Source organism: Eupeodes corollae, chromosome 1 (genome assembly GCF_945859685.1).
Source record: "Eupeodes corollae chromosome 1, idEupCoro1.1, whole genome shotgun sequence".
NCBI lineage: Eukaryota > Metazoa > Arthropoda > Insecta > Diptera > Syrphidae > Eupeodes > Eupeodes corollae.
Window position 1 is genome coordinate 82,219,736 of NC_079147.1, and position 14,749 is coordinate 82,234,484.

At 35.2% G+C, this 14,749-nt stretch overlaps 1 protein-coding gene across 2 annotated transcripts in view; it reads left to right on the top strand.

The window, feature by feature from the left end:
- Positions 1–14,749, top strand: part of LOC129943441 (uncharacterized) — a 56,788-nt gene that overhangs the window by 38,506 nt on the left and 3,533 nt on the right. For both annotated transcript variants that reach the window (XR_008781247.1, XM_056052888.1), the window contains exons 5-6: positions 14,010–14,213; positions 14,281–14,431. Coding sequence is in view for 1 of the 2 variants with exons in the window: in XM_056052888.1 (XP_055908863.1) it covers positions 14,010–14,213; positions 14,281–14,431 (355 nt within the window). In the remaining variant the exon portion in view is untranslated. The remainder of the gene's footprint in view (positions 1–14,009; positions 14,214–14,280; positions 14,432–14,749) is intronic.

Below are 14,749 nucleotides of genomic sequence, written 5' to 3' on the forward strand. Positions count from 1 at the left end.
TTAATAATTAACAGTACTTTAAACAAAGTGCAATTGTATTTTTGATATTTTCAAGTTAGATTCCAATATAACCCAAACTGACAGTCTCGTACATTTTAAACATAGAACTTCGTGACATCACTGTACACACATTAAAGGTGTAAATGTCAGAAGTGATTAAAAGTGACAGCTGGGATAAATAATGAAAGAAAGAAAAAAAGTATTGATAAGTGAAGAAGCGCTGATCTCCCAATTCTGAAAGAAACAAAACTTTTTAGTTTGAGTTGTTAGCTTACCACACAAAATAACAGTTCTTCTTATGATAAAAGAAAAAAATTAATCATTTCTTTATTCTTCTGCAGTATCTCATTTCTAAAAAATATTTGATTCACTTTTTGACTTTTTTATGGGAAACAAATTTCAGGTCTCATGAATGAATGAAGTAAAAAATGTACCTTAATTATGAAGAAAAGTAAAACGGGATAGGTGAATGCCATACAATCAAAATCCACTTCACGAATATGAATATGTTCATCTTTACATTTGCATTATGACACTTCCTATAATTTGCATTCAAAAAGATCTCTAATTTTTGTTTTGATTTGTCCATCCAACTAATGTCACCTCAATATTTTGGTGAATGCCAAAAAATCCAGTGTGTGAAAGAGTTACTTAACGAATATGAATATGTTCATCTTCACATCTGCCTTATGGCACTTCCTATAATCTGCATTTAAGAAGATCTCTACTATATTTATTTGTCATGTAATTCTTGTCAAAAATGACACTAGTAAAATTGCACCAATGAAAGCAAGAATGCTTTGAGAAATTTAAACAAGTCTGTGCTATATAATTATGAAGAAAAGTAAAACAGGCTAGGTGAATGCTAAAAAATCCAGTGTGTGAAAGAGTAACTTAACGAATATGAATATGTTCATCTTCACATCTGCATGATGGCACTTCCTATAATCTGCATTTAAGAAGATCTTTTTCTTTTGTTATGAATTTTCCCAACCAATATTAGGAATCCTTTTTTTCTGTCAAAATAAAAGTGTAGAAGAATCCTTACGTCATCAACACTTACACACCTTCTTAATTCGAAAAAAAATTGAAGGGTTGTATTGACTTTGACATTTCTTTCTTTTTTTATTTATTGGTCATACAATTCTTGTCAAAAATGACATAAGGGAAACATACTAAGGAATCGTTATCAGCTTAGTAAAATTGCACCAATGAGAGCAAGAATGCTTTGAGAAATTTAAACAACTCTGTGCTATAAATTTTTGAACCTCAAAATGTATATAGTGATCTAACAAATACTTTTGTGTATACACAAGTCATGCACATCTACTCTTATATTCAATGTGCAAATGTATTGTTTTCTAAAATAAATACAAATAATATCTCATCGGCATTCGGCAAATGATCAAAGCTCCTCGGCAAGACATCAGTTTGATTCTTTGAAATTCACCGCAGCATGACGTTTCCTTTTTAATTAATTTTCTTCAATTTCTCAAAACTGATTTAAATATACACAAACGACGTGTAAGAGAGATTAAAAAGGTAGGTTTTTATTATAGAAACAATAATAATAAAATAAAAAATCAACTTAACCTAATCTGATCTCTAACCTCCCTTATTAATGCCTGTGCTCTGCGCTTCGTTTCGCTTTTGCCATAATGATTCAAAATTTATAACGATATATTGGCGGTTGCGGGAGACGACGGAAAAAATACAACACATAAAAGAAATTGAAATCTATATTCATTTTATATTATTTTTTCTTAACAACTGGCTTCTTGATTTATGCATATATTTTGTTGTATTCAAATGACCTCAAAGTAGCAATAATAATCATAAAATATATGACACATACTAATATTAATAATGATAAACAGGCGCCACCTAAATAACTCTCTCTCTCGCCATCGCATCGCCACCGCGCCGCCATTCTCCACTAGTATCTCCTCTTTTCCGCGCTCTATCACTTTCGTGAAAAGTTATAAATAATTGCATTTAGTGCGACAATGTGTCGACAACGGCCCGTCGCGGTCGCGCTCGCGTCGCCAAAGCCACCATCGCATTATGGCACGCACACACTTATGAATTTTTGACGTTTAGTCTTATATTATTTTTTCTTTTGAAGTAGCTATTCGTATTTGTATTTTTGTAGCGAGTGTCACACAAGGCAACACACAACAAAAACACAACACATTGATAATGAATTGTGATGGTCGGTTCGGTTCGGTCATCGTCATCAGATAACCATACATTTGAAAATGGAAGGAAAAATGGTTTTGTAACCATAAAACAGACAATAAGCCTCGATTAGAATAACTAGCTGTCATTCTCGTTTCATCGTGCGTTGCCGTTGTCGTCGGTGCTACTGCTGTCGTTCGCGTTGCCGGCGACAATCAATGGCGGAAAAAATAGTTGTTTTTGTGCTCCCGTAAGATTATAATTCCTTTGTGAATATGGGAATAAGACCGGGAAAACATCCACTTATTTATGATCAACTGACATTTGAAGCGCTATAAAATACAAAAATTTACGAAAACTTTTCGTTTCATCCAACGAATGTACGTATGTACATTTTTGGTTCATTTGTTGGACTGGACGTTGCCATTTCGTAGCCAGTGGTGTAGAAAAGAAAGGAAACGGAAAAGTCGATGGAGCCAGGCAATTAATGTGTATTTCTGAAGCTTCCGCGTGCTATGCTAAGTGCTATTTGACGCCACAATTGCAAGTTGCGCTACGCAGCTATCCCTCTCTTATAACCCCGAGACTGACTACGAGTATATCAATAGTTGCTTGCCCCTTATTTTGCTCGAAGAGTGAATGAGCGTGTCGTCTCATCACACTTTTGGAGATCGTGTTATTTTTGTTTAAATCAATTGATAATGTAGTTTTTTTTTATATTTACTTTTTAGTCGGTTATATAGTTGCTTGTGCACGCGGCCAATCTAATGTGTAAGCAAAATTTATTGGCGAACGTGATGATGATCACACCAAGATGGGTAAGATTGGCGTCAATAACGACGACATCGCTATTGCTGTTGTAGGTAGGTACGTTGTTGGTTGCTGGCGGTGGCGGCGGCGGCTGGCGTGTTGTTGACTACTTTATTGTCGTCACTGCTGACAACAAGAAATTATTCAGTGGAGTCAAGTGGCAATAAGCGTTTTGTTGCCCTGACTAAGCAGTTAGGCACCCACTTTGACATTTGATCATTTCTTTCCGCTTTAACATCAGGTGTATTCATATGTGTAGTTCAAAAAAGCTGACATTTGTTTAATCGAACTGCACCGGCTGTCAGTAGTTTAAGTTGTCATATGCTGATAATTAAAAAGATATCAATTTGAACTTGAAGAGGGCAAAAAAATTGGATAACCACAAACTGAATTGTTGAAGATTTGTCAAACTGACAACTATCACAATGGAAGGAATTGAAGAAGATTATTTGAGACTTCTCTATTTTCTTCTGTTTGTCTTTCCAGGAGCGCTTGAAAATTGACATTTCTTAAATTTTGTCCTGGTTTTCTTATTTAAGTTTAACCACAAACTGAATTGTTGAAGATTTGTCAAACTGACAACTATCACATTGGAAGGAATTGAAGAAGATTATTTGAGACTTCTCTATTTTCTTGTGTTTGTCTTTCCAGGAGCGCTTGAAAATTGACATTTCTTAAATTTTGGCCTGATTTTCTTATTTAAGTTATTTAAATGAAGTTTACCTTTCAATTTATCTGTCGGCCTGTTTAAAGAGTGTTGGAGACTTTTGACTTTTAGAGTTTCGTGAAACTTTCGGCGTTGGCAACTTAAGAAATATGTATACCAGTAAATGACATTTTTGAAGCAGCATTGTCAAGGACAACGGCGAGATCTTGTCATATCTCGAAAGAAAAGACATTTAAAATAATTATTTCAAGATGTAAAACTTGGCTAAGAAGATCATGGAAATGTATAAATTATAATTATGCTATTCACGGTAATTTATTATGATATAAAGTTTAAGCGTCATGTCACTAAAGTTAAAGCCTTTTAAATTTGTTTTTCGTTTAAAGACAATAAAACAATAGTCTTCGTCATCGTACGAGTACAACCTAACTTTATACAAAGTTGCAATTTTATTTTTTGTTTCCATTTGTTCCTCTCTCTCCCTTTCTCTGTATTTTTCTTGATTGCCTCAAGCGATATCAATAAAAAGGGCGGTAGTGTCAACATTGTGTACGTACTTCAAGTTCCAATGTCTAACTACAAAGGCCTCCAATGCCTATCCGCGTTTCTATATACGTACTCCACCGCCGCCGTGGTCCTGTACTCACAGTCTTGTGGTTTTTCGATATGCATTTTAAATTTAAATGCGAAATAAAAATTATGCTCGGATAGGCGCTATGTGAAGATCTGTTGTCGCGCACTAAAATATTTTGCGGCAGCAATGACGGTGATGCATTATTTTATGTTGTTTAGTGTGGTGTGGTGTGGTGCTGCATGTGAGAATGTGATGGTTCTAAGCTGAGTTTGGTGGGGTAAAACTTATGGAATAACGCCGCGCCATTGCCGCCTTCGTACCGCAGCTCGGCTAGCGGCGCTGCCATACCAACTCTACACCATCAGTCTACAACGATGGCTTTGAGCATCTGCGTCACATCACGTAGTAATAAAATGAATATTTTGTTGGGTGGCGGTGGTTTAGTGGTTCATTAAAGTCACGGACGAGTGCGGCGGCATCATATTGTCATGACTATTGGTAACGACAACGACGACGCGTCAGTGCCGCCACCGCAAATAAAATAAGAAACTTCAATATCATTCGCATAATACGCCATCTAGAAAAAAAAAAACTTATTTCGCACTGTAGATTTTGCGTTCAAGCCATTTTTTTTTTAGACAGACAGACATAATAGCAGATAGTTTAAAAAGAATTGTAATTACTGAGGTTTGAATAACGTTAAAAAAGAACGCGGCTTAGTTCATAAAGCTTTGTACTCAACTTGGTTTATGAAAGTTTTGTGTGTGTATGTATGTGTATTTCACTGCCTTGATCTTAATATTTGACATTTGTTTGCAAACACATATCAATGGAGTCAGCGAAACTAGGTTTTAATTATTAAACCGCATCTTATCCAGTAAATCGATTGGTTAATGAGTTAAACTTCGTTTTGTTAGTAATTTTATATTATTTTTTAGTGTTTACTCTTATTTATAAGAGTGCAACACATACTTGAAAACTTTAAAAACAAATAAAAATTAGTAAACAAATATCAATCACTTTAATGATACTATCTGACGTATGTTTATCTTTTCTTGAGGGTTCTCGTTTATCTGACTCTCTCTAAAGCAAATCATTTTGACGTCTCATTATTTTATATCGATCTAACTAATGGCTTGATAGTATTTAAATTTCTATCACACTTCTTTAACATTTTTCAACGATCAAGTAGGAATGAGATTAATGTATGAACCTTGGAATTGAATTTAAACGTCAACGAGCTTCATCTATAAATGACATAACTAGAATATGGGCTTTTGGGTGCGTTCAAGAAAACTGTTTGCCATTTTCTATATCTTAAATGCATTTTTTTTCTTTTTACATTGGCAACTCTGTCACAACTGTCATTGTCAGTCCGATCAAAGTCTAAAGTACAAAAAGGATCTCACTAACAAAAGTTAAGAAACTGTCATGATATGAATCTAAATTAACTTCACGTAGGAATGAGATTAATGTATGAACCTTGGAATTGAATTTAAACGTCAACGAGCCTTATACATGAATGACATAACTACAATATGGGCTTTTGAGTGCGTTCAAGAAAAATTTTTGCCATTTTCTATAACCTAAATGCATTTTTTTCTTTTCACATTGGCAACTCTGTCGCACCTGTCATTGTCAGCCCGATGAAAGTCTAAAGTACAAAAAGGATCTCACTAACAAAAGTTAAGAAAATGTCATGATATGAATCTAAATTAACTTCACGTAGGAATGAGATTAATGTATGAACCTTGAAATTGAATTTAAACGTTAACGAGCGTCATCCATGAATGACATAACTAGAATATGGGCTTTTGGGTGCGTTCAAGAAAACTTTTCGCCATTTTCTAAATCTTAAATGCATTATTTTTTCTTTTTTACATTGAAACCTCTGTCACACCAGTCATTGTCAGCCCGATCAAAGTCTAAAGTACAAAAAGGATCTCACTAACAAAAGTTAAGAAAATGTCATGATATGAATCCAAATTAACTTCACGTAGGATTGAGTTTAATTTATGAACCTTGGAATTTAAACGTCAACGAGCCTTATCCATGAATGACATAACTAGAATATGGGCTTTTGGGTGCGTTCAAGAAAACTTTACGCCATTTTCTTTATCTTAAATGCATTCTTTTTTTCTACTACCATTATGGCAAATCTGTCACATCTGTCATTCTCAGTCCGATCAAAGTCTAAAGTACAAAAAGGATCTCATGAAAAAAGTTAAGAAAATGTCATGATATGAATCTAAATTAACTTCACGTAGGAATGAGATTAATGTATGAACTTTGGAATTGAATTTAAATTTTAAACGTCAACGAGCCTCATCCATGAATGACATAACTAGAAAATGGGCTTTTGGGTGCGTTCAAGAAAACTTCACGCCATTTTTTTTATCTTAAAAGCATTTTTTTTTCTACTTACATTATGGCAACTCTGTCACACCTGTCATTGTCAGTCCGATCAAAGTCTAAAGTACAAAAAGGATCTCACTAAAAAAAAGTTAAGAAAATGTCATGATATGGATCTAAATTAACTTCACGGCGCAAGAGTAAATAAACGAGTATTTTCAATTTGACAATTTAAAACAAAATAAAAACAAAGATGAGAAAAATACCACACACCTACTTGGATTCAAGCTCACATTCATTTCGAGCAATTTATATATATTTTTCATCAACTTGTCAATTGAATCTTTTTAAGTTCCAATTCTAAACGTTCATATTTCCATCTCTACATCTCCCTGGTAGGTTAGGTACCTAACCTACAATGACGTTTTGCATCTTGAATTTATCAGATGTCACATTTCTTAAGGAGAACAAGTAATTAAAATGCTGTTTCGTATGTATCTGACAATCACAAAGATTGTTATTTAATTTATTAATGATCATTTATTTTTTATATAAACAAATTCTTATCTATAAAAGTTATAATGTATTTCTATCTACAACTTATAATAATATCTCTTATTTTAGTTTAGTGTGAAATAAAATCGAGTTCTTTTTCGTCTCTCTGCCTTGATCTTTATTCTTTTTTCTTATATATTCTCTTATATTGATTGCTAGCACACATTTGCTAATGGCATAAATAAACAAATCGTTTCCAATTTGCCAAAAGCAACACAACAAATAAAAAAAAAAAACATTAAGTTCCGAACAAAATTTGTGTATGGTGTTGACTGACGCTGACGCGCCCTGTTTGGAGGTCTTCACTTACGTAATGAGTGGCGCCAAAAATATTGTCGTTAAATGCTTTTTAGCTGTTATTTAAATAATTATTTTTTCTCTTATTTTGGTAGGTAAAACATCGAAAAAATAAAATATCGGTCAGGTGTTGGGCAAAATGCTTAAAGCAATAATCATTTATTAAGCCAGAGCAACTTTTAGCACCCAGCCAAAGCCAAACAAACAAGTAATACAGCTTGTGTATTTGACGTTTAAGCTCGACACATTCACACTAGGAGATTTTTTTTTTAAATACTTCTTAATGGGTTTATAATCGCAGCATACTTCTAGTTAAAATATTTTAAAACTGTCCTCTTGAGCTATTAATTTCTAGAGCGCATATATTTCACGGTTTTCTCTATGGGAATAGTTGTACAAACTCGTAGTACATGTACACCGCTTGCTTATTCAAAGTGAAAATGTCACCGAGAGACACAATTATATATTATGAACTTGAAGATGGCCGCCATTCGGCTAACCAACGATACAGAAACAAAATGCCAAATTCAACGACACGAGCGACGCGACGTAATTCGACGGCAAAAATGTATCCAAACAATTTATGGGAGAAGGAAAAAAAAACTATAAGTATATTATACATAAACAACAGGGAAGGGCAACAGCAAGAATGACAGTCAAACAAAATATAATGATAAATAAATAGGCATTAAGAATAAAAATAAAGTGATGGTAATAATAACTTTATGCCGCCAACGTATTTGCAAATTAGACTTTAAATACGTGATTTTCATGGCTAAATATAAAGATGATGTTTATTGTTATTATTTTCATTAATATGGTTGCAAGTTGGAAATGCAATCACTGAGAAAGAAAGAAAGGAAAAAGCATAGCAAGAAAAATGGCACAGTGTAAATAGTTTGAAAAGATAATAATCATATGCAGCACGTCAAAGTGAAACTTATAGAAATGTCAAAATATATAGAAGCTGTTTTTGGATTACAAAAGTTTTGAATTTATAGGAAAGTATGTTGAGAAAAGAGATTGAATTCGACCATCTGGAAAGCTTCAATATATAAAATCTGTCAATTAGAGTGTGAGTGGGGTTTATTTGAACGGCCGAACGTCTTGTTATTAGACCACACTGAAAATATAATATGTACTTGCAACCATAACTTTTATTAATACATACATACATGTATACATATATAAATTATGACTCTTTCACTGAAATCATTATTCATATAAACAAGAATTAATACTCAACAAAAGGACAGCAGCTGTCATCTGTCAAAAATCTCAAATTTAGACCAGTTTTTTTCTGATACAAACAAATATTAATTATTTTTTACTTAAAAGTTGACAAGTTAAAATCTAATTTGATATGATTTGCTGTCGACAAAGATGACGTTTTGTTTTATAATGTATGTGTGGTCTAAACAAGCTGAAGTAAATGTTGATTTAGATTAAAAAAAAAAAACGTTTTTCAATTTAAGTTGCGGTGTTGAATCTGGCAAAACTTGATCGAGCGTAACTCACTTGATTTGAAAAGATATTTTGACAAAACAGGAAAATGAAATTTGAAAGATGATTGAAAGGAAAAGAAATACACCTGAAATAAATTCCTTCCTCAATATTATAAAAATTTGGTTAGTTGTCAAAACTTAACGCCATGTTTTTTTTTTCACAAATATGTTTTTTGACTCTCGTCATGTGTCACTTCAGTAAGTTGTTTACACCCTAAAAGAAAGACAAATGACAGACTGTTTTAAAATATAATATAAATTATGACATTTTTGTTATGTAACACACGAGTAAAACTGCACTTTTTCATTATTTTGTATCAAATAAATTTCTCCTATAAAATCAAGAAATAAATTAAACATCGGAAAAGTTTACATTATATAAATTAGTATCAATAAATTTCCTTACGCAGGCAATAATAGCCATAACAACAAAAACCAGCAGAAAAGTTAAATAAATAAAATATAAGACAAACTTTGTTAGTTGCAAAATGAAAATTTACCTGAATTTTAATGTAAACAAATAAATAACGGAAACATAAACAAACTAGCCATAAAAATGTATTCTTATTATTTGTATATTTACTTTATAGAAGATAGCCGGTATTATATCCTTTAAGCTTACCGGCGCCAAACTATAATTACTTTGTGCCATAATACATTTCGCATTTATTAGCAAACTTTATGGATTGAGAATAGGGTACAAATAAGTTTGAGAATTTTACTGAATGTCATAGAGAGAAATTAAATTTGCAACACTGACTATTTGACAGCTGTCATCCGTTTGTTTCTACTTTCTATAATAAATGAAGGTGTTCTTATTAAAAATTAATTTTTTGACAGATGTCAAGTCAACGTTTAAGTGTAACCTAACTGCTATAAAATCACCAATAACTGTTGTTTAGTGAGTCAATGGGAAAGATTACGATATCAAAGACCATATTAGAATAAGATTGTCCACCTCTCGAAACCGAACATACAAATGCCCTTGTGAAAATTTTTCACTAAAACTACTCATAACAAAAAAACACCCTATCATACACCTCGAAGTGTAGTCTTAATCAAGGGTGCTTCTTATGTAAATACACAAACATATGTATATCTACATACATTATTCACCTTTATAATGCAGACAGTAAATATTTACACGGCGGCGCTGAGTTTTATTAACGTGTTTGCTATAATCCACCGGTGGCGCCACCTATAAGATACTATATACACAAAGAAGAGAAACCAACCAAACTACTTCCAATTTTCTCTTTTTCTTTCCGCACCTATAATGAGGATTCAATAAAATAACACGAAAAGAAAAATATAAATTTGCAAAATGAACTGAGAGAAAAAAAAAATAGTAATAATAAATAACATAAATAAACTTTAAGAAAGAAAAATAACAAGGTGGAACCACAAGAACGAAGACCAAAGATATTTAAAATAAATATACCAAACACGAAATTAATAACAAAATATACTCGTACCAACAACAAAACATAAAAATATTTCAAATTATATTTAATTTTTCTTTTTTTTTTGTGCTTTTAAGCAATTTATTTTATAGCGCCTCGCTGCCGACGCCGACGGCCCACTGACTAGACGACGACGACGGCGGCGGCACCAAAATTGCATGGCGCCTGCCATACTAGCTCAATTTGTTTGTGTAATTGGATTTTATTTTTTTGTTGGTATGCGTGCGTGCATTTTATACGCGGGAGTTTTTGAGGTGGTTTCGGTCTGTATAGTTTTTTTTTTTTAATTTTTTCTCGTGAAGTAAGTGTAATCGGGGTATAAACCTCAATCGCAATCGCACACACAACACACCCGCCGCTCTCTTTTTCCATGACACACGAAGAGACATGCTATCGGCGCATTAACTCGAACATAAAAGCGTCTGGTTTTTGCTTTAGCTGCTTCGTGTCGTGTGTGCTTATGATGAATTATGGTAGAGTTCATCTTTTTGTATATTATGGAAACAAATGTGAATGGGTTTCACTTGATTTTCGTTGTTGTTGCTGTTGGGTTTTTGAAACTCACTTGAAACTGGCCTTGATGTGATCGGGTTTTTAAGTACTCCTCCCAATGCAAACGCCTTTTTTGAGGTGTGTATAGAAAAAGCTCGTTTGTAGGGTACAATACCCTTTTTATAGGAAGGTAGGCAAGTGATTTCCTGTGCGACAATATTGGGGAAGAGAAATTACTACACATTCATGATGTGTTCGTTATTTTAAGGGCTTAACACATTTTCGCTGATGTGTGGTATCTTAAAATAAAGATTTATGTGTTTCGGCATTTGGGTGTATACGTATTTTTTGTATTGATAGTTTTTTTTTCTTGTCAATTTAACACATTTTCTATACTAATTTGATGACTTATTTAGAAAGGGAGAAGGGTTTTGTCTGGGAACTATAAATTATACAGCAATGGCCAAAATATAATAGAAACAATTCTTAATTTTGAGGTAACACGTCATGGAAAGGAGATGTTATACAACAGTTAATAAGTTGTTAACCTTTTAGAAAAAGAAATTTTATAGCTGGTCAAAATAACAGCACTTGAAGAAAAATCTCATAAAAAAGTCTTGTTTGGTTAAAGAATGTCAAATTTATTGTCAAAACTGTCCTAATTTTCCAAAATTTGTGTAATAGAGACATATTTATAACGGCTTATAGAGTTTGAGTTCGACATCTGTCAAACTAAGTTGTTGACGGTTCAACATGCCACATAATTTGGATATGGCTTTATTGCAAGAGATATTTCCGATTTGCGATTTGATACCGGTTGACGTTTTTTTGTGGGGCTACGCGAAAGACCATGTGTATGCAGATAAACCTTTAAGTGTTTGAGCACTTGTCACTAGTCAAGTCATGACTGAGATATCGCCCAATATGTGTCAAAAAGTGGTCGAAAATTGCCGCAAAAGAATCGATGCTTTGAACATTGAACACACACCTCTACTGCGCTGTCCTGTGGGTGTGGATTCCAAGACGTTCCGGGCCGGAGCATTGATTCCATACGCTCTACGTGACCCAGCCATCTTAGTCGTTGGACTTTTACCCATCTGGCTAAGTCTACGTCGCTGTACAGCCCGTACAGCTCTTCATCCCATCTTCTCCTTCAATCCCCTTCGATGCATACTGGACCGTAGATCACACGTACAACTTTTCTATCGAACCGACCCATGGTGCTTTCATCCGCTTTTGTCATAGTCAATGCACCTGCACCGTCACTGCGACACTTCGGTCCTTCGAGAGAGGACTTTACCACTCAATTGCTTTCATAGCCCAAAGCAACAGCGGTTAGCAAGAGTTATTCTTCGTTTGATCTTAGCGCTGGTGTTGTTGTCTGTGCTTACAGCGGAGCCTAGGTAGACGAAAGATAGTTCCTCTAGTGTTGACGTGTGAGCTCTGTACTATTCTTTCAAGTACGATGTTAAAAAAATCACATGACATCGCATCACCTTGTCTAAAACCTTTTTTGACATCGAAAGGTTCTGTTAAGTTGGTCCCCATGGTCATCCTGCACAAACGGACGAGTTTGGCAGGGATTCCAAGACTAGACATGGCTCTATTCTGATTCCTCTATAGTTGGTGCAGTTTAGAGGGTCTCCTTTTTTTCAGGATCGGGCAAACAATGCTGAGGTTCCATTCATCGAGCATGCTTTGTTCCGACCATATCTTATAGATAAGTTGGTGCATGCTCCTAACCAACTTGTCTCCAGCTCCTTTGAAGAGTTCGGCATTCAAGCCATCCGCTCCAGCGGCTTTATTAGACTTCACCTTAGATATGGCAATCTTTACTTCGTCTAAGTCGGGAAGACGGGATTGTTGGCTTTCGTCGTCTATGTTGAACGGATCATCTTGCCTGACAGCGGAATTCGGTTTGTCGTCGCCGTTATACAATCTGCAGAAGTGGTAATTCCATATACTCAGCATTGACTGCGGTTCCACTATGATGTTTCCCCTTTAGTCTTTGCAGCCTTCGGTTCTAAGTTGATGTAAATGTGAATTTAGTTTCTCATGCCCTCGGTCGGAAAAGGACTTGGTGATCTCTTGCGATTGTACCCGTTCGACATCGTCTCTCCCAGCACCTCCCTGTTTTGCCTTGGGTCTGGAAACCCAAAGTGCTAGTGGTCCGAGTCGATGTTAGCTCCTCGGAAAGTTAGGATGTGTCTGGGGTCGATCGCAATATGGTCAATCTGGTTGACGGTAGATTAATCTGGAGATCTCCAAGTTCCTTTGTGGATGTTGAGGTGTGGAAAACGCGTACTGGCTACCATGAAGTTTCGTCCCGCAACAAAATCTATGAGCCTGAATCCGTTGTCCGAAGTGTTGTCGTACAGGCTGTTTTTCCTGATTATTCGACCAAAGATGTCTTCCCTTCCTAGCTTGGCATTAAAATCGCCCAGAACAATTTTAATATCGGAGCTAGGACACTGCTTATATGTCAAAGAGCTCGAAGAACATATTTTTGGTGTTGTCATCTTTGTCTTCTGTGGGGGCGTGTGCGCATATCAGGCTCATGTTGCCGAATTTAGCCTCATTGATGAACCTATAGCTCAAGACTTCTTGCCTAAGTCTGGCTCCAATGACGAAGCCACATCCAAATAACAGGTTCAGATCCTTAGTATAACTCCAGGGACGGGGAGCCGGATAAAACCGCTCCTTATTGGCCTGGGCTCCGAATAATAGCCATCTTAGACGCCACCGTTGATTCCATCTAGGGAATTCCTCCGCTGCCCTCTAGATAAGGAGAGGTACTAGGCATCCGATGTTCACCACGGAGAGGTGAGAGAAGGAGTTGATAGACAGAGGTGGGTTTTGAGAAAAACCTGTGGACGCTTGCGTCCTCTTGAATGCACATGTCTACCATTTGAACATCTTTTGACGATTAGTGTCATCATAAAGTAATAATTTATGCACGAGGACACTTGGGCGTATACATAACTTGTACTGATATTTTTGTATATGAATTTGACACGTCTGCTACTAATTTGATGATTTATTTAATTGAGATGTTAAAAGATTTAGATGTTGAAGAAATGTTGAATTTAATTTGTATTTATTTTATTTGCTTACAGATCACTCATCGACATCTCCAACATGGTGCCAAATAGCCTATTGGGAATTGGCGCAACGTGTTGGCGACCGGTATGAGGCTAAAAACTCCACAGTTAATATCTATTCAGAAGGCAGCGGTGGAATGTGTTTAAAAGATTTGGCCGACAAAAAGTTCACAGCAACATCAAGTTCTGTGCAAAAAACAAGACAAAAAATTGGTTTAGGTAAATTATATAAAATTAATAAAGAAGTTTAATTAAACAAAGTAAATTTTACTTTTCTTTACTGTAGGTATTACTCTTAGTCAGGAAGCAGATGGCGTTTGGTTGTACAATCGTTCAGAAGCACCAATATTCGTACATTCTCCTACATTAAACGATGATTGCCGGCATGTTTCCAAAGTGCCACCAGGTTATTGTTTAAACGCCTTCGATATAAATAGGTAAGTTTTTAAATTATTGTTATAGCTTTTTAAGTCAGTAAGTTCTTGGTAGTTAACGATTTCATTTGTCTCAGAATCTCCGAACACATCCTCTCAAATTTCATTTCTGATAGACCACCTTACTTAGGGTGGCGCTACAATCCTGTGTAAACTAGGGCCTCACCCAACAAACTTCTCCATCTAGGTCGGTCCCTAGCTAGATGTCTCCAGTTTCGCGCTCCAAGTTGGGTGAGGTCACCTTCCACTTTTGCGCGCCACCAGATCCGCGGTCTTCCTCTACTGGGCTGTCCTGTGGGTGTGAGTGCGGATTCGAAGGCT